General features: G+C 39.2%; 1 protein-coding gene across 2 annotated transcripts in view; it reads right to left on the bottom strand.

The window, feature by feature from the left end:
- col5a1 (procollagen, type V, alpha 1) overlaps nucleotides 1–20,370 on the bottom strand; it is a 77,588-nt gene extending 57,218 nt beyond the window's left edge. For both annotated transcript variants that reach the window (XM_085166248.1, XM_085166249.1), the window contains exons 1-2: nucleotides 19,918–20,370; nucleotides 1,249–1,416 (exon numbers count right to left, since the gene is read on the bottom strand). In XM_085166248.1, coding sequence (XP_085022374.1) covers nucleotides 1,249–1,416; nucleotides 19,918–20,017 — 268 coding nt within the window. In that variant the 5' untranslated portion in view covers nucleotides 20,018–20,370. The remainder of the gene's footprint in view (nucleotides 1–1,248; nucleotides 1,417–19,917) is intronic.
- Nucleotides 20,371–24,096: the final 3,726 nt, after the last annotated feature.

The following is a 24,096-nucleotide window of genomic DNA, read 5'->3' as shown; positions in this document are numbered from 1 at the left end:
ATCAAAGATCCACCAAGGCCAATGTAGCATCTTAGAAGACCACGAATGGAGCTGCCATCCAATCTAAACTTTGTGGAAGCTTAGCGCACAGGAAGGGATATTATTTCTCTCTTGTTGCTATATCTAGACCTCACCGGCTTTTTATATCCGTAAGCCAAAGGAAAGGCAACAATCACAATCATTTTCAGAAATTGGTTGTCTGGGTCATGAAACTGTGGGTTTTTTTAATTTATGTTTTATGGAAAAAAATAAATAAATATACAGCAAAGACAAAGGAAGAAAACACTGCGAGGCAGAAGCAGTCTAGGAGAAATGATAGAGGGAGAAGCGATGACGCTTGAGGGAAAAAATGAGAGAAGGAGGGAGAAGAGCAAGGAAAGAGCGCTGGAGAGGGAGGGGAGAAAGGAAAGAAGCACTGCAGCACAGTATATAGCAGTAACTCAAAGCCACGTCAGCATGATAGAACACAGAAAAGTGGAACCCCAGGCTTCCCTCCCATCCACCAACCATATTTTCGCTGCTTTTTCATCACCCAGCTCCTCCTGCTGCGACATTAAATATTACAGGGCAATGCATCTGATGTGACTTTCATTATCGCTCTTTTACCAACATTTGCTAAAATTGTCCACACGTGGTAGGCAATTTGTTTCAGTAAAAAATACAGACGCACTTGGACATGCATTAGCAAGATGTCAACATGTTTGCAGGGGACTTAAAGATTAAACAGCAGGCACAGACATTTCAAAACCTAGAAGTTAAAGGTAGAGTCGAGATAAATGATCAGCTTATGCTAACGGACAAAACTGCAAACCTGGAGGGGGAGAAAGGAACAGGCTAGACGGGAGCAAATGCAAAATGCTATCCAGCCAAGTTAAAACATTATATTTGGAGTTTAATGTGAAGTAGGATTAAAGGTCACGAAAGCCAAACAGATGGCAAGACTTTAACTTTAAAACCTGGGAAAATGTCTTTAAGCAGAAAAAGGTTTCTTCCTGCGTGTTTCCTTCTCACTGTCACCGAGTGTTTGCTCATAGGGGGTTGTCTGATTCTAGGGGTTTTCTCTCTATAATTGTAGTGTGTTTGCGTTATGATATAGAGCACCTTGAGGTGATTGCTGATGTGATTTGGTGTTATTATAATGTTATGTGTTTCATGTTTGAAAGAGGAGAAATTCTTCATTGCAAGTTCTTAAATTACTTCTTAGTTGAACATGTGCAGCATGAAAAGTTCCTTGACTCATATACTCACCTGGGTACAGCTGTTTGGTGGGGGCACTGAGCTGGGCGTCTTTGGATACTCTGTAAGCCACATCGGGTCCTTGTGATGACCTTCTATGTGAGCACAATCCCGTTGTTTTCGTAACACCTTCGGGTAAACTGTGAAAATCTAAAATCTTCAAGAGGTCTGCTGGTTCCACTGCAGAGAAGAGAGAGAGAAACACACAAAAAGGACATTAGATTCATATTCAACAAACTTAACTTCGGAGCATTTGGCTAGTCTCTATGAAGGCCAGCGCATTGCTAAAACAATGCCACTGCAGAGTTTGTGCAACTCCAAACTTCTGCATATTAAGCAAGCCTTAATTATGGCGCATTCAATCTATTTTCTGTCCTTTGCTGACTTAGAAGCACTAGTTACTCAGCAGGAGACTCCACTGTTGTGGTTCAGTGAAGATTTCTGTTATCCATTTAGGCGCTAAACAGAGACATGCCCATTTATAGATCACCCATGATCACTGGTTTCAGCTACACCAAAACCCATCCTTCCATCTCTTTCCCTGCTATGTTAAATCTACCGCTGCCTCCCTTAGACCACAACCATGCAATTAGCACACTCTCAAGCCGGTCGTCCAAGCTGTAACCAGGCCACCGCAGAAGTACACTAGGTCAGAACAATGTGACACGAGGTTTGACCCTGGACCGCACTGTCACATGCCAAAACCACCCAGGACAAACAGCTGTTCCTGCAGCCAGATGCACAGATAGCAAGCTACCCAATGACACACATTAGTACCAAGCATTGCCCAAGAAAGGTTCTGGACAATAGCACACAGGGTCACGACTATAGGGACGGTCACATAATGACTGAAGATCAAGGGCTGTCCTCATTTTTGAAAGGACAATCTAAAAAAAAGGACAACAGAGGGGGTTTATGGCAGTAGAGTTAGGAAAGAAAAAAAGAAAGCATTTTTGTATTGTTATGTGAATACCAAGTGCCAACCCACTAGACAAGATTAAAAACACGCCCACACACAGGTAAAGCTGTGTCTTTTTCGGTCTACAAAGACCACACACACTGTTTAAAAAAATGTTCAATGGTCCCATCCATCTAAGAGTGAAAGAGCTGCTAAGAAAGGTGAACAGGCATCTCTAAATAGTCTTTGAGTGCATTCTCCATTGCCCTGCAGCAACCTCCAGCTGGATGTCATTACACATGACTCACGTTCAGAGCAGATCAATTAAAAAGACAAAAAAAAGGCGGGGGAGGGGGGCGTCCTAAACAGAGGTTTTCAGTTAAAAGTACTTTGGATGCACGTGTTCCTCTGCAGCTGTGCAGGCTTTGTAAAAGAAAAACTTCCTCCTCATCCTCGAAGGTTTGATTGCATGTTTCCGACATTATCTTATACAAAGAACTAGCTAAAGAGGACTGCTGATGTCTAAGGCTACAATTAGCAAAAGAAAAATCATACTGTTTTTATTTGTTTGCTTGTTTTACTAAAACATCAGGTTGGCAATCAACACAAAGCAAAAAGGCTGAAGCATCTGTTTCCAGTTCAGATATTACTTTGTAAAGGCAAGAAAATTGTACGATTCGAGTCGTGTCCGAGTTACACTGTGTTGTTGTGCTGGGGTCATATTAGGCAAAAGTGGTTAAGGGATTTATCATAGCAGCTCTTTTACACCCACTGCACCCATCTGTTTAAAACCCCAACAAGTCAAGCCTGTGAGTATGTCAAAAAGATAACTACTCTTATATTCCTGTCAGTCCAAACCCACGGGATGACAGAGCCTCTGTGCGGGTGAAGGGTCTAAACACAAAGAGCTTCATCTGTCATCAGCTAACAATGAAGCGGCAGCTCACGCAGCAGCCAGAAAATGTCTATCATTCAGTTATGATGACAGAGGTTCACCTAGTGACGCTTACTTTCAGAGCTCAGCAGCAGAGTAATTATATATCACACTAATGGAAATGTGCTTCTTGTACAAATTTCCTCATTGATAGAGTACTAATCCGCATTCGTGTTCTTCATCATTATTGCATCATTATTGCTTCATGAACAAAAGGTCAGAAGAGCCTATTCCTACCGAAGGAGTCACGCGGCACAAGGCGAACAAAGCCTGTGAAAACTTGGTCCACCTATGATCATATAGACTGATTTTTAAGGCCAATATGTTTCAAAATATCCACTGATTTTATTTTTTCAAACACGTGAACAGATTTCCATAAAATTCATTAAGTGTAGATTGATTTACCCTTTGTGTTACTCAACTCTGTTCAGGTTAGCTGCTTGTTGTGTTTGTGGCAGTTTTGCGATACAAACAGGGAGGGTGCAGTGCCCTCTGGTGGACAAACTATGCAACGCTAACACTCATAACATGGTTGAAGGGTGTTTCTCCTATCTCTTGATTTCATTTTCATTTTTCATTTAGCAACTGTTATAAAAACAGATACCAACAGACTGGCAATTAGATAATATCAGCCTGCTGATACATTGGTCACCCTCCAGAGTTGAAAAAGTTTAGAATACTTTAACTCATTTAAAGTATGCATTTGCTTTCAATATCTGAAAGCAAATGGAATGAATATCTTTCATTCCTCAATTGACAATGTGAGAAATGTTTGGCCGAAAAAACAACTTACCCTGTATCTTCACACTTTTTAAATGGTATTAGCTAGCACAATCTATTCATCAAAATATCCATCTGAAGCCTCTCTAATCCATTATTAACCACACAGGAAGATTATTTATAAGGCTGATGCATTAAGCATAGAATCACAGAAACATTTTTATGTTATTTGCTACAATTTTTGAGAGGGACCACAAAATGCAAATATCTCTGTTTTTGCTCTTTCTTAAAACAACCCCAAAAGTTCCCCAGCAGACTTCTTTGCCCCAACAGTCATTCCCTTTAACCTGCCAACATCTAACAGCGCTCACTGGGAGACAGATCAATTGATAACTGCACAGAGGCGGTCCATACAAGGGATGGAAATAACTATCTCACAGCTGACACAGTGACCACTGTCTAAATGATGCAGCTTAGTAGTGTGGTCAGATTAAAGTCAGTACACAGTGTTGCAATCCAATAGTAATGCTCAGGTGGTGGCGTACTGTGGTGTCTTTGATTCTCAGACTGTTTCAACCAGCAAGCCACAACCTCCCTTTTCCATCTCACCTCCTCACACATCTTCATGTAATGTCCTTCTATCACACACTGTCTCCGTTTCCTTATTTGGACACAACCTTGCTATTCCCCACTGCTGCAGACTCTGGTGGTGACAGGTAAAAACACTAAGTTCAACTTTAACTCACTGATAAAAAAAAAAAAAAAAGCCCAATTTTTTAGTCTGTGCTTCTAGACCGTAGGGGTAATTTAACACAACACCTTTTTATCATTTTGTATGAAGTATGAACACAAACAGATACACTACCTCCACTTATGAGATGTTTCCAACAAGCCATTTTATTAAGTCACAGACAAATACTGACAAGTTAGATCAAATATTTTTGTGCTACAGCCACTTAAACTCAGATTAATACTCAATAACAAGTTAGTAATAACATCCAGGTCAGTACTAAGGGGAGAAAAAAAGGAGGCCGGGTGCTCCTGTTTGTAAGGAGCACCCGGCGACCCTTTCCAAGGAGTGTTGCTTTTGTTAATCCACACTGACATGATCAAATGTCAGCGTGGATTAGCAAATTGGAAGGGAGCATCAGGACAGCATTCTTTCATATCCACTTCAGAGCATCCATAAGTCAATTTCTCATATTATTCTATAAAATCCTTTTGGTTTTCACCTGAAAACCAAAAGGATTTTCAGGTGAGGTTATGGATGTGCCTGGTCCTTAAAGCAACCTCAGGGATCGGTCACCTGGAGGTGAGCCAAGGTGGAGCCTGCCAACAGGATTAAAAGAGAAGGGGGTAGACTAAAGGAAAGCATAATATATCACACACCAGCTATAAAATAAAAGCCCTACTGAAAAACCCATTTGAGAATCAGCCAAAAGCACGTCCCTTTCAATAAAGCAATCTTTTCGGGCACTTCAGAGCACAAACACCAACATTATCGCCTATGTTTCCATCATCCGTTAACACATACGCACTTTCATTTACAGATTTCTGTCACAGGCAGTCGACCTTTCAGCAGAAGCCATCCTGACCACATCCTAAACCACAGGTATGGCTCTCAATCCCACCTTGTTAACCTGAGATGTTTACCCACTTAGCATGGCAGATCCCTCAAGAGACCAACACCTGAGGTGCTGGATGCTAAAAATAATTTTCTCCCAGACCACAGCCCCTCACATCCAAGATGCTGGCTCTCCATACATACACAGAAAGCTGTTTACATGACATTTGCTTACCCAATGGATCTGCTGTAGTACTTTTGTTGTTGTTTTTACTGCTTTCATGCAAGTGGATGTGACACAAATATGGTAAATGGCATTCCTTAAGCTTTAGTACTCTACAGGAACTCCTTCAGTGTAAATAAAAACATTATACTTCTCATGTTACCTGCGCATGCTTCCACTAAATACTGAAGCACCATTCAAGATGTGAAATAAGCAATGCCACATGAATCCTGCATGAAAAGTAAACCTGCACTGCCACCACTCAGAACATCCGGTGGTATTAGCAAGACTGTGAAATTAATGGATCTTTTCTCAGTAATGAAAACTACGACCTGAACACAAAATGTTTCTTTCTATGAAACTTTCTGTTGGTTTTTGACAGTGGCTGTAATCCTACAGTTAGTGCGTCCCCATCCATGTACAAAGAAAAAACCCTGTGCATTACATATATTAGCCACCAAATTACTTTGATGTGACATGCTAAAAAAAGCACTTTATGGTTTTGTTTGTCAAGCACAGGTTGTCACAGTGGAATAAAGTGTAATGAATTCATAAAGTCTGAGTTAATTTGAAAGGTGTGGTGAAACATTACATTGCAACAAACTGTTATACAAAGAAGTTGGCAGAAAGCTCTTTTATAAATCTTCCCCTCCCTACCTAACTACTCCTTTTTTATTTCAGATTTTCTCTCTTTATGTGAACAGTAGCTCGAGTGCCACATTCTTAATCCACATTCGGCTCCGTGCCAGGACTGTGGTGGATCCCATTCCCCTAAACATCCATCTACCGTCTACTTCCACTAACGAACACATACGTGTACACACACAGAGTCTCTGTGACAACACTTAGCGACTCCAGACAGCAGCATTTCATTTGACAGGAGGAGGGGTGCCGGACCACTGAATTAGGACTTTTTCATGGTGGTGGGGTGGATTAACATTCTTCCCTCTTTCACTGCCTCCTCCTCCAGCCCTTCCTGAAGTGAGGCCTAACTCTCCAGGCACATGCTTGACCTGGCGCTGAGGACAAGGAGTAATTAGCAGTCATAAAGAGGATCCTGGCTCCTCTTGGAAATCAGCACAGTCAAAAACAAGAATGCCCAAAGAGAGACTTCCCCCTCCTAGTGCGCATCACAGATGGGGAGGGTCTGGGAGTCTTTTTTTTATTTCACCTGATTCTGTTATAAAACTTGAAGCCAAGTGTTGTGAAGCTGGAGCCACACTGTGAGTACAGCAGGTTACAATTAGGGCCCTGGCTTTAATTACTTAAAGCAAGACTATGTAACTTTAAAAATAGGGCGATGTAAGGCATTCCTACACTTCAAAATTGGAAGCAGAATTCATAACCAACAAAACACACAACCAAGTAGCCTCAGGGGTTTTACACATAAGATATATTTGGACCGGCATGACTCATGCGGGTGGATATTATCTCGTTCACCAACTTACTTTCGTAACTTACCCTTCTGCAACACCTCATTTAAACATTTATTGTTATTATTCCATATTTGTCCTTCAGCAAATTAGAACACTTTGCTTTACAATCTGAAGCAGAAAGATTTATCTTAAAACTGGCTTAGATCCTGACAGAAAATGCCTAATCAATACAAATTACTTGAGATTTTTTGCCATCCTTTTTCTTTCCCCGTTAATGGTTCACATTTAATCCCATAAAAGTAACAAACCTTTTATTAAGTTTGCAGATGTTGTCTTAAGATATGAACTCCTGCAAATGTACAGCATATTAGATCCAGAGCATGAAGGAAAAAAATGAACACACCTCCATCAGCGCTGACCTTAAGTTATTGCTTCTGGGTTTCATGTGACCAGACATGAGAATCATACTGTAGGCATTATGCTCATGCTAGACTGAGCACATTATACACACTGCATGGGCACATGTTACTGCAGATGCATGTGTAAACTAATGCAAGCACATACCTGAATGGGATGCCAGTACCCAAGATGGTAATCATCTCCACAACTTTAATTAACTCGTAAACTATAACTAGACTGGTTTCTTGCCAATCACACTTCTCTACATGCGCTGCAGTGAGGCTCAGACAAAGTTTTAAGTTGTGGCAAAGCATTTAAATCACCTTAAAAAAAAACCCCACCTACACTGGATACCAAGTGAATGTGAAAGTCCCTGTTAACGTAAACTATATAAAGAGAATCACAGGGCCACAACACATTACACCGACAGGAACTTTTCAGCCATACAAACTCACGTCATGAAGCTCCCAGCATGCAGTATTTTTGATGAAGTTAATGCCAGAGGTCTCGGACTTTGCAAGTACTGAGTCAGCGGAGTGTTGGTGACTATTATACACCATGTGGGTCAGCACTACGTGACCCAACTTTATATGGTCTGCCACTTTGTGGTTGAACTGCTGTGGTTTCTAAACACTTCCACTTTGCAATAATACCACTTAAGTTGTTCATGGAAGGAGGTAAGAATCTCACAAACGGACAGTGTCATAAAAAATGTCACCCATTTGTGACATTTTGGTCTCAAGTTTCTGGTAATTGCTAGAGTAAAAATGACAACAAAGAAGTATTTGGTGCTGCACCAAAAACCTCTTTGCTTTGATTGTTAGCAGGTTGCTGCAGTTGCCAACTGATTGCATGGAAGACAGTGACTTTTCTGCAAACACTGGCAAACTACTCAGCAACTGGTCATGAAACTGTGAGAAGAGTGAAACAAACTGGAAACCTATACCATTTTCCTTGGAAAAACCTATACCATGGTAAAATAAACATTTTACCATTTGAAATGTGTCTGCTGCAATTCAGCTCAAGTTACAAGTCTAGATGCCTTTGCTACTGTTAGCATTAGCAATAGCAACCATCATGTCCTCAGCAGGGTTGTACTTTACAAAGATCCTAGTAGGGATGAACCAAAGTATGAACCCAATATTGACATCAACTGATATTTGCGCTGCTGACAAAAAAAAGAAAAGAAAGAGAAAGATGGTATTTATTCATGTCATTGGTGGATGTTTATTTGTTGTATTGCATTACCTTTGCACAAACTAAATGAGCTGGAAAAACTTTAAAACATGTCCAGAGAGAGAGAGGGAATAAATGAGCACAAAAACAAAAGCTTGAGAAAAGAAAAACAATTAATTGGTTTCAGGTATCACCCACATTGTTCTTTTAAACACTGGCATTGGTATTGAATTTAACAATCAGTGCAACCCAAGTAGCAATACACAGTACATCTAGTTAATGACTAGATCATAAGAAAATGTTTTCTTAGGCAGCAACTTCCAAAAGCAACAAAGGCCAGTGTTTAGTCTGTAAATGACTTCACATGCCAGTATCAGTTTCATTTTATCCGCCAGCTTCAGTCCCAGACATTTCAGGACACTGACCCAGTGACCAGCTGAAAAAGCTGCACAAGGATAAAGCAGCAGGGAAGATAGGAGGAGAGGAGGAAATGAGAAGCCCGGGATCTTTTTGTTTACATATCCACTGCATTTGTTCCTGTGGTTTTGATCAAATAAATCTGACATTCATTTAAAATATGAAACATTAGCTCAAGCCTAGTTGCAAAATGACAAGACACTAAAAAAATGACAAGCAGGTAGGATTCACACACAGACACCTGAAAGATGATCCAGACAAAAGAGTTTTCCTGACCTGAGCTTCCTCAATGCAGTCTGATGCTCTGTACTTTAGCTGCACTCTTATTGCTTTAACAGTGTAAATGCCATATGGTTTACTTCACTGTCTCCACGCTGCAGCTCACAGCGCTGAAGATAAATCATTGTCTGCCGTCCACCACAGAGTCAAGATTCCACTGTGCACCTCTCATTTTACAGCAGAAACTACAGAATTGGTTCTTTTGAAGCGCATATGCGATCCATGTTATCTCTCACTTATTAAGTCTTTTCTCATTCCGCCCACTGTGGTTTTGTCTTTTTCTGCAGCTTCTGTTTTATTTTTTAATCTCTGTGTGCAACCTTCTTCCACACACAGACTGCCTGTTTTATCTTTTCCTTTTTCTGCACTGAAGCCTTCCCCTCATTCTGCCTCTCCCACAAGCAGACATGGTTTTAATAGCTGACTGCTGAGAAATTCATGATAAAGGAGAGCCTTGCAGCACTGACATTATGGAACCATTTCCTCTCGGAAAGCCTCACAAATAACAGCTCCAGCACCAACACACTGGGACAGCGCAATGAAACAGAATAATAAATCCGAAATCCTACACAATAATGATGCTTTTGTCTTCGTTGAGGACTATCCAGCACTGCCTATCAAACCTATTTGCCTCGACTGAGCTGCTGTGCCTCACAGCTAATGATGGGAAGTGCTGCAATGTTTTCTCACCAAGAAGGTGTTTCATCATCTTTAGTGAACTCAGTGACCCATAATGAAATAGTCACACTCAGCCCACATAATCAATAATACAGTGGTTAGACATATGTGTGTAGATGTGTGGAACATGGGTTATATTTTGTGTGTGCAAAAAAAATCCAATTATATTTCTAAATTGGGAATGTTTACATTCATAGGCATGGCTAAGGAGAAGTAAATGAAAGCATAATTTCAAGACGCACATCAAGCTTGTCAGTGATGAGAATGGAAATCACAGAGAAAAGAATGAGAAAAGTTTTTTCTTTCTTTTAAAAGCAAGCCAATGAAGTGTGAAAAGGCATGAAAACAACGGGAATATATAAACTATCAGTCATATTTCTCATTATACAGTCTTTATATGAAACTTGCAGAAAAACAAAACCTTGCCATCTCATCGCGGTGCCAGATAACATGCAACGAGCTGCACTGACAGCCAAGTCAACCATCAATTCATCTCCAGCTGACACTTTAACCAGTGTCACAGTTGAGCAACATCAAGCCTGTGGGTGAACAGAAGTTAAAGCATGAGTAAATCTCAGGAATGACAGACAGCTGCAGTATAAGTGATCAAAATCAGCTGCTAACTATGATAAGATGCACAGTCTTGAAGTCTTGAAGAAATGATCCTTCAGGTTAATTTCATTGAGGAAGATCTGTTCCCTGACAGTTCGCTTTTGTTCCTCTATGTGTCAGAGTGTTGCTGTAGTCCCGTTCTGTTGCTTTATTTTTCATCATTTTTGCTTTCCCACTTTGTCAAACTCATCCCTTTAACAATTTTGACATAACTGTGTTCTGAAAACCAATCACTTCCTGTTCTTGAAGTAGCCTTTACTTTTTAAGAATTCTGCCTTCCACATAAAATGCAGCCCTCCTTTCCCTACCCATCACGACCTCGTCCTCCTGGGTTTCCTTTTACTAACTCTACATTATCACCACTAGCATCTAGACTCTGGAGGTCCTGCACTAGCTCCGAACTTCATTTAGAGCATCACTGTATGAAATTGCTTCTTATCATGAGTCTGTTCACAAAACTGTAACTCAAGACTCTAAATTACACAATTTTTTGTTGTTTTTTTTTACTTTCATTGGAAACATTTTCTGGGTTTTTCATGCAAACAGAGTACATGACATCAATGCCACAGGCCATAGTTTGTATTCTGAGTACAACTTGTGGTTGAGTTTGCATAACAAAAAAGAGTTTTGGCCTAGGATAAGGAAAGATTGTGGTTTTGGTTAGCATATCAGTGCAACCAAAACCCTTTTTGTCTCAGTTTTTAGCTTTATAATGTGTAGCTTTTCAATATCTAATGGGGACAATAGTCATTCACGAAACCGCGTACTGTACGTGTAAACGTTTTATCGTGTTCTAAATTACGCTATTTTGTTGCAAGGTGTTTTGACAGTGAACATTTTCCTCTTATATTGTCACCATTTTGCAACTGGGAAGATAATAAGAAACAGGGTTTCCTTTCCGGGACCTTTAGCCTTCATTGAGCTTGCTTTGGCAAATTAGTGAAACTCAAGCTTGTTCCTTCGTTGCTCCCTTGTAAGTTCATTGAGGCTGGTTTCATGACAAAACACTGTTAAATAAGCAAAACCTTACTTTTTACTGTGTTATTATTTCAACTCCTTCTCAATTTGTCAGCCAATAAATTAAAGAGTACATGGGGCTACAGTAAAGTTTCTAGAGTGACCAAAAAGCCATTGTATTTCCCCCTAGTAGGAAAAAAAATGCTTACACTCAGTATTTCTGCTGCCCAGGCTGTGGCTTAGCGCGGGCTGGGGAAGGGGGAATGGGGTTGGAAAGGATGAGTCATACATTGCTTTCCATGCTCAATGATTATAATACCCCATTACAGAGAGAAGCACTGTTTCCCAGCTAAAGTGAATACTCGGCTTGTGAGCCTGGACCAGAATTCACTTTTCACTCTGCCATGCACTACATGCTGCACCAAAGCATACGGTTGAAATCAAAAACAGGCGTGGGGGGTTGCATCATTAGGTAGAGCATCCAACTTTTACATCACTCGTAGGGTCATGTTGACATTTCCAACACCACTGTCTCCATTCTGAGAGTGTAAGGAACACATCGTCCCCGTTTGCTTGTAGTTTGGAGCTGGAATGATCCATCTATGTCTGTGTGCTTTTAGCAATAAGCTAATTTGGAAAAAAAATCTACCACTGGCTTCAAATCAAGCAGACTGTGTCATGAGTACAGAGGACCATTGAGCGGTTCAACACAATTATTTGAACCTTAATTAGTCTGGAAAGGACTAGACGATATACTGTCCAAGATATGGCAAACAACAAACTATTTGTGCAGCACAAAGGATCTCCTTAACTCTGACACGGGGTCAAAAACTTGTCCTGCATATTTTGTTTTATCTTCCATGCTATTATCAGGCATTAGGGCTGATTTACAGAGTCGTTTCCACAAAGCCTGTATTTACAGGGCTGAAGTGGCACATGCAGTTGCAGGGTCACTGCTTCTCCCCACAGAACAGCTAACTCAGATTCCTTCCTCAGCGCCATGGCAATAGGCACACACAAGAAGCCACTTTTTCTCATCGCCATTTATCTGATTGAGTTTGACGTGACCTCAGGATTGCCACTTCAAGGTAAGTAAGAAAAGCCCTTCAGAAATTCAAAACAAATTTACAGTTACATTCTCACTGGAAGATTGAAGCTAAGGCAGATGGGTGATGGTAACATAAATCTGAATATCCCTCTTAAGATTAAAACCCAATGTTGTAAATGAAACATTGGCATTGTTGCCTTTAATTTATATAAACTGATATATAATTGCCAATTAGGAAATAATGTCATTGGTTAAAATCTCTCAGTATCTTCTATGATTTTTTTCTTACTGGGCTCATGAAAAACAGTATATGGAAAAAAAAAAGTCAAAATCAGAGTAAGCCACATAAATTCCTTTTGAAAACGAGTTGTCCAGATATGAGACTATAAATAAAAAACAGCTGTGGACCAGCTGTAGTCGACCTTTAACCCTGCCATAAACCTGGCTTGCTTAAACAGAAAGAGCCTTTTAACAGCCCTCAATGTGTATGTGCAAACCTTGCTGAAATGCAAGGCGTAGCATCATTATTTTTATAAAATCTGCTCTAAGACTGCAGATGTTATTTGATTAGAAATCTTCTCTAAAACTAGCACAGAATGTATTTTCACTTGAAAAAAATGCAGCAGTATTTTTTTTCATGGTCCCCTGTTCCACATAGAATGGGAAGAAAACATCTGGAAGCCATTTTTTCTGGCTTTTTGAAGGGCTTAGCAGACAGCACAATGGAACTTATCAAGTCCAGATGGGAAGGAACTCAGAGAAACAGCGAGGCCTTCTTCTCTATATTTCTTTAAAACTTGTGTAGAGAATCAACAAATATCAGTTCTTACTGTATAGAGTATTTCTCAAGTCATTACCATATTTTGTGATCTATTAGCCTGTCAGCCTTTTCTTCCAATATTTTCAATGCCCTTGGTGACTTTGGCCAAAACCCATTTATGTTTTCATTTGCACAAGGTATTCAAAGAATGTTATTTCAGCATTTTCGATGACTAAAATGCACTCGACAAGTAGGATCTGAACTGGTTTAAATGTCTGGTATTAACAAGGGCGATCCAAAAAAAACCTTTTACTTAATTAAACAACAACAAACCAAAGAAAAAAAGAGTCAAGGCAGATTATCTAATACTTGTGAAAAGAGTCCATTGATTGAGGAGGCCAGATTAAAAAATGCAAGTCAGCAGAAACACAAAGGAAACCATTTGTAAAATAAGCTAGATTTAGTCTATAGCAGTTATACTGTGTCCCACATGTGAAAACATCAGTAAGCTAAAAAGTAGAGACTACACATATCAATCAATCCTAATATGAATTCTGCATTTCAGGGTTTATATTGGCTCGGGAACTTCAAACTGTTGCAAAGGTTCTTTGAAAAGCACACATCTTACCCTGCTACCTCCAAGACACAGAGAAGAATTATGGGAAACAAAGATGAGAGGAGCTACACTATAAAGAATGCCTGTCTTCAGGCAGTGAAACTGTAAACCTGACAGCAGTCCTGACCTTCACCTTTGAACTCTGACCCCTCTTCAAATTCTTGTCCAGGGCCTTCTGTTATTACCACTTTTCACATAGCTTAAGCTGAGTTTTTCCTCTCTAATACCAAGACAAGGTCTTTCTAAACTTAAGTCTATTGAAAGACAAACTGACCGCAAAATATTAATTGTGATACAAGTATATAACTTAATCATAGTATAAATTCAATGCATATTTCTGTATTTGTCTTTATAAAATAATGAGTAAGGAGCTTATTCCACATAATTCAATTCTGGTCAGCATCAAATAAGCTAAGCTACATTTAACAGCAGACACACAGCATTAAGACTGTCTTTTATACTTTAAGAGAGACTGTAATAAAGCTGCAACAAATTAGCTTAGCTCTACATAGCAGGCTATTTTAACATCATTTTCCCAACTGCGTTAGTTTACAGATTGTGGCGTTTTAGTATTTGTTTATTAACTCATTTCTGTGTTTCAAAATGTATCACATGCCAACAGTTCACAGTGAAAAAGGCTCTGAATCAAATGTAGTTAAAAATGTAGTTATGTTTCATGGGTAAGTAACCCGTTATGTAAAGAATATGCTAACTGCTAATAGGTTAGGCCTTGCTGTATTGTTTGCTTGTCTTTTTATTGAGCTCTATATGCATTTTAGTTATAGGAAATACATTAATTATAGATTTATGAACATATTATATATCATTTGATAAGAAATTTGTTAGGCTATGATCTTGACTGCGTATTGTATTCAAAACAAAAACTATTGTGGAATTAGCAGTAATTATTTGTAGACTATTTGTCTTATCTGATTGTAAGAGGTCTAGAAAAGCCATTTAGCAAAAAAAAAAACAAAAAAGCTGGCATGTTTCTTGCAATCAGTCATGAAGTGCTTCCTGTCTGGCATGTGTCAAGTTTCAGAAAATGTACCAGAACCCTTAGGGATTTCTTACAAAACTCTCGTTCCTCTCTGTCAGTTTCAAGAGATGATTAAATCCAGCCACCAGCATCAAAATGACCTCAGGCCCATGCTCTTTAATGTCCCACCAAAAATTCAACTCCTCCTCAGTCATCACAAATGACCCAGATTTGAGTCCAGCCAGCATACAGTGACCAATGTTTTGTCCAGTTAATTACCAGTGTTTATAGGAAACACAAAAATAAATACTTTGCAGTAATTTTCTTAGTGTATATTCAACGACACGAGCCTATAAAACCACTTCAACTTCATATGTTATTATCATGGCTTTCTAAACCGGAGTGCATTTTGAACTCCGTAATGGGCTGTAATCAGGCATCACAACAAATTTACACCATCAGCACAATCATGGAAGCTTTTTAACTGCCCCTAGCAGACAAGGGAAGCCATCTGTTCATCTCAATGTCCTGTGTCAGACCTTCACAGCACACAGCAGCCCGCCACCCATGCCAGGCAGTCTTAAGGCGCTAATAATACATATAGGCCAAGCATAAACCCAACTGCATGCCCTCCCACCACTGAGACAAAGAGGTGGTCACTTCTCCAATTAAAATAAGCGGGCCTCTAACTGGCATACCAAACTATTATTTGTTCATGTTTTTGGACTAGACTCATATAACTGTCACTGAGAAACATCTGGAGAATTTATAGAATGCATTTAGTGAAATATGTGTTTGCTTGAGCCTCAGTGCAGGGCCCCAGCGCTGTCCCCTGATGTGGAGTCCTTAAGGCGGCTCCACCCTACCACTTCAGAGGAGCTTCAGCCCCTCCTTCTTATGAAAATTATACTCATCCTTCTCATCTGCTGAAAAAGGAGCACTGGTAAAAGAGTATTTAGACTTTAAGATGCACCACAGCAATTACTCCTACATAATAAGTATGCCAAAAAAAAAAAACTAGTTACTTATGATGGTTACTAATTAATGCATATATTTCCTATTTTTTATGCATTAAAATAAATAAATGCACTTCAGCTATACTGCTTTGGCAAACAAAGAAACAAAAAAAACCTATGCACAACTTGCAGATGAAACCTCCAAAAGCAGTCTTTTAATTCTTTTTGACAAGTTCCCATAGTTTCTATGGAACGCCAGGACTGCCATAATGAATTAATTAAATACACCATTAAATAATTAATTAAATGTGTCAATAATTAATTAAAATGGGAAATAATTAATTAAATAAATAGTTATGACACATGTAATTAATTAATTATTGACACATTTAATTAATTATTTATGTATTTCACATTTTAATTAATTATTGACACATTTAATTAATTATTTATTGACACATTTAATTAATTATTTATGTATTTCACATTTTAATTAATTATTGACACATTTAATTAATTATTTAATGATATATTTATTTATTTCATTTTGGCAGTCCTGGCGCCTGGCTCTCATCATGAAATAATTTTATCTGTCAACCTCACCCATCAAACGCAGGGGGCGGGGTTAACGCTGCCCATGCAGCTTCTCTAACATTTGATTGGTTGCCGTGCAAAGTAAGTCAAAACAGGTCGATCCTAGATAATCGATTGCTTGTGTAGACTTGGGGCAGCCAGGTATCCCAGAATGCATTTCAAATCACAGGCAGCAATGTTGGTGGTGTAGTTTTAAAATACCCCGTTTTTCTGTCACCAACTACACTTTTAACCGTGTTTTAGCCGCGAATGTCGCGTTGTAATCTTCACATGTCGGGTCAGGTTGTCAACCTTTGCAAACATGTTCTATACATGTTTGCAAAGGTGCTCAGATGTTTTCAGAGATTTCAGTAGCTCTGCTAACAGTCAGCATGCAGAGTGCACCGAGGGGGTTACGTTAACCGGTTTGTTTACATATTCCACTCTCCGTGTTCCACGTGTTGCATTCGCAGATTCTCATTTTCACCGAACGATCGTCTCTTTCCACCTGGTCTTGTGTCTCTGTGCTTCTGTAACATAAAGAACGAGCTGACATTTTTCTCACGAAACCAGCGATCAGCTCAACAGACCCTCAGTTTACCTGCATGCATCCTCCTCCTCACCTGTCAGCTGTTTAACACCTGCTGCTAATTCAAGAAACACGCCCACGTTATCTGGTGATAGTCACAGTTTAACTTGGCAGCCGGTGCTCGATATTACGCAACGTCAGCACATTTTTCTGCACAAGATAAGTAAATATAGTTTTTCCCGAGCGCAGAGCTGCTGGAGCTTGTTTCCCAACAGAGCACTTTATTGGCGAACCCACTTCATCAGCGGCTGATGTCCAATCACCGGCACAGCTTTGAAACCTCAGCTGAGTTTTAGCTCTCAGTGGTTAAACGCTGGACTTAATTCACTCAGGTTCTGTCTGTCGGGTCACGTTTACTTCGCTGTTTTATTTACAACTGAGCAAATCGGTTTGGCTGAGGTTAAAGTTACGTTTCATAACTGCACAGTTTTACAGACGTTTAATGGTTCACTGGCACATGTGTTAGACTGAACCATTCGCTTTTCTTTATCTGGTGTGTTTTGGATTTAACAGTAAATTTTGAGATTAAACTGACTTTTAAAATGTTTTTATACAAAGAGGAAAGAGAAGGCGCATTTCCACCGAGAGGAGCAGAGTTTCCAACTACATGTTCATAATGCAGACTGCAACCTGGACAGAAATATTATATCATCTGTTTTTAATAGGTTTTCTAAGCACCAGCGATCTGTTAGAATTTTTAGAGTTTACTTAACTAAAAATAAATGAGGTTAACATATAATTTGTGTGATTTTTTTCTCTCTCTCTCTTTTTATTTATTTATTTATTTTTTTGCTTTTTCGGTCATGTTATGTTTAACTGTCAAAGGTTTGTTACAAACTATGAAACACATGGTGCAGACTTCTGGATGTTAGAAGAAAACTAATACTGCTAATAAGGCAGGAAGGTGTCCTTTAAAACTAAACATGTTAGTAGGACTTTAGTATTTATATCATAGTTTATGAAATAGCACGTGTATTTCAGTAATAGCCTACTGATTTCAGTGTAGTGGTGAACAGTCACACAGCTCACGTGGGTGTTATCTGTGATACTCCTTAACTATAATTTATCCAGGTTAACTTCAGTTAACTCTGAGCGGCTGGATCGACGGAGGTCAGACAACAATTTTACATGTATGATCTTAAAACAGGACACAGCCATTATCCGTCCTGGCCTCATATCAAATGTGAACGCAGACTGAGTCTATGTTTGACGATTGCTTTATATCTAATCTTCCTCTCAAACATTTAAACAGTCTGCAGCTGAGGGAATACAAACTCAAATTGTCGGAACAGGTTTGCTCGTTTCTTGCGTTCATTTGGTAATTTATTAAATGTATAACTGTTATAACTGCTGAGTCTCTTACGCTGATGAAAATGCAGAAAACACAGATCACGAACACCTGTTCAACCAATCGCTTTCATTCCACTTTGACAAACTGACGCGTTCATCTCCGTTACAGTGTTGCGTTAGACTGCTATATTTTTGTGTTCTTTATGCTGTAGATTTTCACGTCTCTGGAATAGTTGGCAGTACTAAGGATGCTTTTCTGTAAAATCATATTGATATGACCCGTGAATTATTCGTAGATGACAGTTAGATTAGTCAGCTGGGAAACTCTGTGTTACCTCAGAGAGCTGAAGATATCGTGGATATGCTGACCTCGCTCTGTGGTGTACAGGTCCATTTACCCTCATGATTAATATTCACAATAAAAATATTAGCCGAACATCATGAAGTCTGTATGTGTGTCATAGTTTCGAACAACCTTTGTACAGTTAAAGCCAGCAGTTACTACATGAGGAAACACCAACGTTATCTCTTTTATGCGTTTATACACAGGTCACACTGATTACTGAACAAAAACCCAAAGATCAGCTGTTAATCGAATTTATTTGCTCTCTCTCCTCCTTAAACATGTTTTTAATGTTAGTTATAATTCAGAATTATACTGAAACATGTATGACGAACATCAGGAAATAAAACCCTGATAAATATAACCTCAGTAAAAGAAGTCCGTGTCAGCGGGGGTTATTACAGCTGTGTACCGGGGCCTGAGCTTTGTCGGTGGTAATAACAGCTCGTTTGCTTGTGAGGCGAGCGGGTCTATCCACGCTTTGCCGTGAGACTGGGCAGACATCTCCGAAATCATCGAAGCACTTTTGCAAAGAGGCTCTATCTTGAGAAACCGACCAGACACATGAGGATTAAACCACTACATTCTCGGCTAAAAAAATATTAAAACTGTATTTGGTGACACACATAAACAGGGTTTTCAAAGTTCAGTTCTGTTAGTTTCCACATGCTGGTTGTTGTGTGCTAAAAACAATGGCCACCAGGCCAAAGCAATGGTTTTGAGTCGATCAGCGTTAACCCCGCCCCCTGCGTTTGATGGGTGAGGTTGACAGATAAAATTATTTCATGATGAGAGCCAGGCGCCAGGACTGCCAAAATGAAATAAATAAATATATCATTAAATAATTAATTAAATGTGTCAATAATTAATTAAAATGTGAAATACATAAATAATTAATTAAATGTGTCAATAATTAATTAATTAAATGTGTCAATAATTAATTAAATGTGTCAATAATTAATTAAAATGTGAAATACATAAATAATTAATTAAATGTGTCAATAATTAATTAATTACATGTGTCATAACTATTTATTTAATTAATTATTTCCCATTTTAATTAATTATTGACACATTTAATTAATTATTTAATGGTGTATTTAATTAATTCATTATGGCAGTCCTGGCGTTCCATAAGTTTCGGGGCACACCACCAAGATGAATACATTAAAGAGGAGGGGCAGACATCTGTGGTCCACTATGAGCGAAAAGGCAAAAAACTTTTCAGTGCAACGCTCCTCCAAAGTGCATCCACAAAAAAAGAAAGAAAAAGCCCCACACAGCTGCATCTCACCTGAGCTCGCTTGCGACGTGATAAAAAGGAGAATCACGGATAAAGTGATTTGGACGTCCCTTATCCTCCGTTTAACTTTCCATCTTATATGGGTATCCATGACCGCCAGAGACGTCCACGGCAAAGTGGATTCACTTTTTCAACAGCTAATTAGACTTGCAAAAACTTCTGGTCAGGACAATAAAAAAAAAAACTAAAAGCCAAAAAAGTCCCAGAGAAAAAAAGGGGGGAGGGGGGGTATATCGTTATTTCTCAAGCAGCCATAAGGGTTTGTTAGTGTGTGTTTTCCCCCAGCTGGTTGACGGACAGCCACCGTCTCTCCCGTACTCCTCTCCTCTCTGCGCTTCTGAACTGTCCTGCACCGCTGCGCCTCCGATCTGAAGTGCTGGCCCCTCTCTTTCAGTCACGTAGAGCCCCTTCAACTCAACAGGGCAACACACACGCACAGAAGAGGAAAAAGTCTTCCCCCCCCAGGCTGTCACTCACTTTGCGGACAGGAGACTCGGGCAAATCAGAGGAGCCCGTATATTAGGGCCAGCCCTGTTATTGGCCGAGGGTGGGAGGAAAAGTTGAGGTGAAAGTTTCACGCCTACAGCTCTTGCGCTCGGAATTCTTTGACATGGAGTCCGCTATTTCCAGAGAAGTGGTTCAGAGCGGGAAAAGCAAAACTGCTTTTTTATAGGTGGAAAGGCGAGGTGTTTTATCTGCAAGAGCTGATTTATCTGGAGCTGATTGTCGTGGGACTGCGAGAAAAATCGTGCTGTGCAATCCACAGGTGGACCCAAGTGCTAGTTGATATAACAGTATACTGAGCCTAGATGATCAGATATATAGTGAAGATATACATCTATTTATGACTTTTTGTAATGTTCTGCCTTTTAAATGAATCAGATATTTACTCAAAGGAATAATCCGCTCAAAGCTCATATCTTTTTCATGTTGATCGGTGATCTACGGGCTTTAAACCTGTTGAATGTATGATGAAATAATGTGCTTGCAGATTTTATTACCCTCTGAAGTTTTTTCATTAGTACCACAAAACTTTAATGTTTAAGAGTTAATAAAAGTAAATATGTAAAAGAATTTCCACCTTTTATGTGGTTTCTTTATCTAGAGCAGAGACGTGGATTCATTTAATATACACCCACATACAGCCCACTTTGATCTTATGCAGGCCAGACCAGTGAAACTACCCTTTATGTCAGTGTAGAGAAATGTAACTACACATTTAATCAGTGCAAGATCTCAATATGAGGAAAAAGAAGCTCAAATTCAACAGTATGTCTCACTCTCTCTACATGGCAAATAATGACTCTGTAGTAAAGAAATCACTCAGCATGACTCTTTGGTCTTGAATTGTAAGCAGTAAATGTGTAAAACACAGAAATCTATTGCTTAATTGCTTTGGTGTTGTATGAACGGCTATAGGGGAAGTCTTTATCAATAGGAAAAGCTGTAAAGCTTGTGAAAATACAGTTAAAAATAAATAATAAATAATTTCCAAAGCCATCCAATGGGCTCGAATGGAGTTTTTGCTTATGTTTGACAACCCAAATCTAGAGGAGCAGAGGTGGGTGGTGATCGATGATAAGAATTTATATGGCAGTGAAAGGGGAAAAAAAATAAAAGCTGAGGGTTAAAAAGAGAAACATCTCCAGGAGGACCAGGCTCAGGGAGGGTGGCCATGTGCCACAAAGCTGGTTTGAAGGGGCAAAAAAAAGGAAATGGAAAAGATGAGGATAGAGAGGCAACAAAACAAGAAAACAACACTTAGTGCCATATAGTCACCAAATAACACTTCTTTTTAGAGCTGAATGTAGCATGGGTTTCAAACTTTCTATTGTTTCAAGAACTGCCAAAAATGGCAGCTGTCTTTTATAAGCTGTCACATGCCTCCTCCAGTGGGGGGCAGACTTCTATTAATTGCCCAGTAAAAGTTGGTTCTAAGCAAAGTAAACAAGCAGCAACATTGGAAACCGTGCCATGATGTCACATTGTGAAGTGGGATAGGATAGGAAAGGATGAGTCTGAACATGGTCCCTCTAACTTTAGACCTCTAAATTCAAACTAAGAGGTGTTTTATGTTACACGCTGTAGGATTTTTAAGAGTAACAGTTTTACTTGAAGGCTGTTAAGCTTGTTAAATTAGTTCAGTACCTTTGAAAGATCTCTCAGATGGCCTCTCTCAGATCCTCAGGTGACCTCTTTGACCACATGGAAAAACTCCTTGGTTTTAAAGACATTCATTTTTTCCCCTCTGTTGTTTGAAACGAAAAGCTTGTTCTCAAAAGCGGGGTAGAAATTTACATTAAGTATAAAGTAGTATTTCTAAACTGACCGCTTGCCCATATACTGTAACCGTTACGTGGTAACATGGGTCAAATTATGGCCTGAGCCCTATATTTAGGGTGGGTTCATGCCTACACCACACTTGCCCACACTGTGTTAATCTCAGAGACTCCCAACTACTCCTGAACAAGGCCGTCACGTGCTTACTTAATTTGCCTTCTAACAAAAAGGATGTTGATACGCTGATGCTGGCACACTGCTGGTTAACTTTCATTTTAATTTTGACTTTCATCATTTGCTAAAAAAACAGTCCCTGTGAGATGTAAGATAGGATATAGTGTCTAAAACAGGAAATTATGATTTACTCCTCAAGTGTTTCTATCAGTTTCTCCACACTTTGTTTTCCACACACACACCAAATGTCAGGCAAGCTATGACAGTCTGGCAGTCTGTCTGGCAAGCTATTACTATTAATATTATTATTACTATTATTATCCAGCTTTTGCTCTCTTTTTTTTAATTCTTGTCTGCTGCTAGTGACACCTAAGGATGGTGAGATTGTGGCTGAAAAAAAGAAAAGTAGCTGAGAAATTCCACATCCTTGCTTGACAGTTTCCTCAGTAAACATATACTATGAGCAGAGTGCACCAGCTGTTCGCAGGCTCAAGCTTAGCCAAATTATAATATTAGCAAAGTAAAGATTTATATAGCACTAAATCAAAGCATGCAGCACTGCATAATCTGCAGTCACATGTTGAGATTAGTTACAGTACCTGCCAGGTGGGCCCATAAATATATATTTGACTGGCACACATTGATTTGACCTTTAATTAAATATTATTTAAAAAATTAAGTTTGGAGGTTAAAAGGATTACTTAGGTCAGAGCTAAGCATTTAAAACTGCGTATGACAGCAGGCCGACTGCTGCAGTTGAACCCACACACCAACATGAGCTTTTAAACTGTTAACACCTGATTGCAGCCAATTGCATGTAATTTGTGCTTTTTCTCAGCGGGTTGGCGTTGATTGTATTATGGTTCCAAGACGCGTAAACATTAGAATACACTAGTCACAAAAGTAGAATGGAGGGAAGTAAAGTCTGATTCCAGACTGATGTGTTCAGTGCTCCTAACCAGTCATGTTTTATGGTGCCCAACCTGACCGCAACCTTAACCCTAAGCAGTAATCTCAATCTAAGGTGTGCTGGAATGATATGTTTACATTTCTATTATAGCTAAGTACATTTGAAACAGAAAATATTTTCGAATTTTAGAATACACCCATAAATCTCCTTCATAGTTTTACAGTGATAATTATCAGTGCAGCTGAAATACATATAGCATGATGCCTCACCTAATGGCAAATCCACTCTTTGGGGGAAAAATAGCACTGCCAATTCTGAAATTGGTAGTGCTATTGGTGGGCCAAAGTGACTTTCTTTCTTTTTGTCTTTTCATAACAAGTGTCGCTATATATAGGAGCAAAATTGTTCTTTGGTTGTTCCTACTGTAAGCCGTTTTAATGAAATTGCATATTCGTTTTAATAAAGTAATATAACCTAAGTCTTGTTCCCTTTATCTAATAGAAAATCGGTGAGTATGCAACCTTGAACTGGATAAGGAGAACTGGATGAATGGATGGAAAAAAAGCCCAACTGCAACTTATAAATTTGAGTGCATAAATTTGACTTCCCCATTGTCAAACATGAAAATCAAGTGTTACACCTCTGAAATTGATCCGGCAGAAATTATGAGGTAAAATAATAGTTTTGTCAGAAATGATGTCTAACTTGGAAAACGGTGGCCATTGTGAAACCCCAAGTGGCTAGTGGGATGTTTAAGATTACTGAATATGAAGGGACAATTACAAGGTTTGATGTTTTTGTTGACA

Source organism: Neolamprologus multifasciatus, chromosome 7, assembly GCF_963576455.1.
Source record: "Neolamprologus multifasciatus chromosome 7, fNeoMul1.2, whole genome shotgun sequence".
In the NCBI taxonomy this organism is placed as follows: domain Eukaryota; kingdom Metazoa; phylum Chordata; class Actinopteri; order Cichliformes; family Cichlidae; genus Neolamprologus; species Neolamprologus multifasciatus.
The sequence above is the reverse complement of the archived record's forward strand: the minus strand, read 5'-3'. Positions and strand labels throughout refer to the sequence as shown.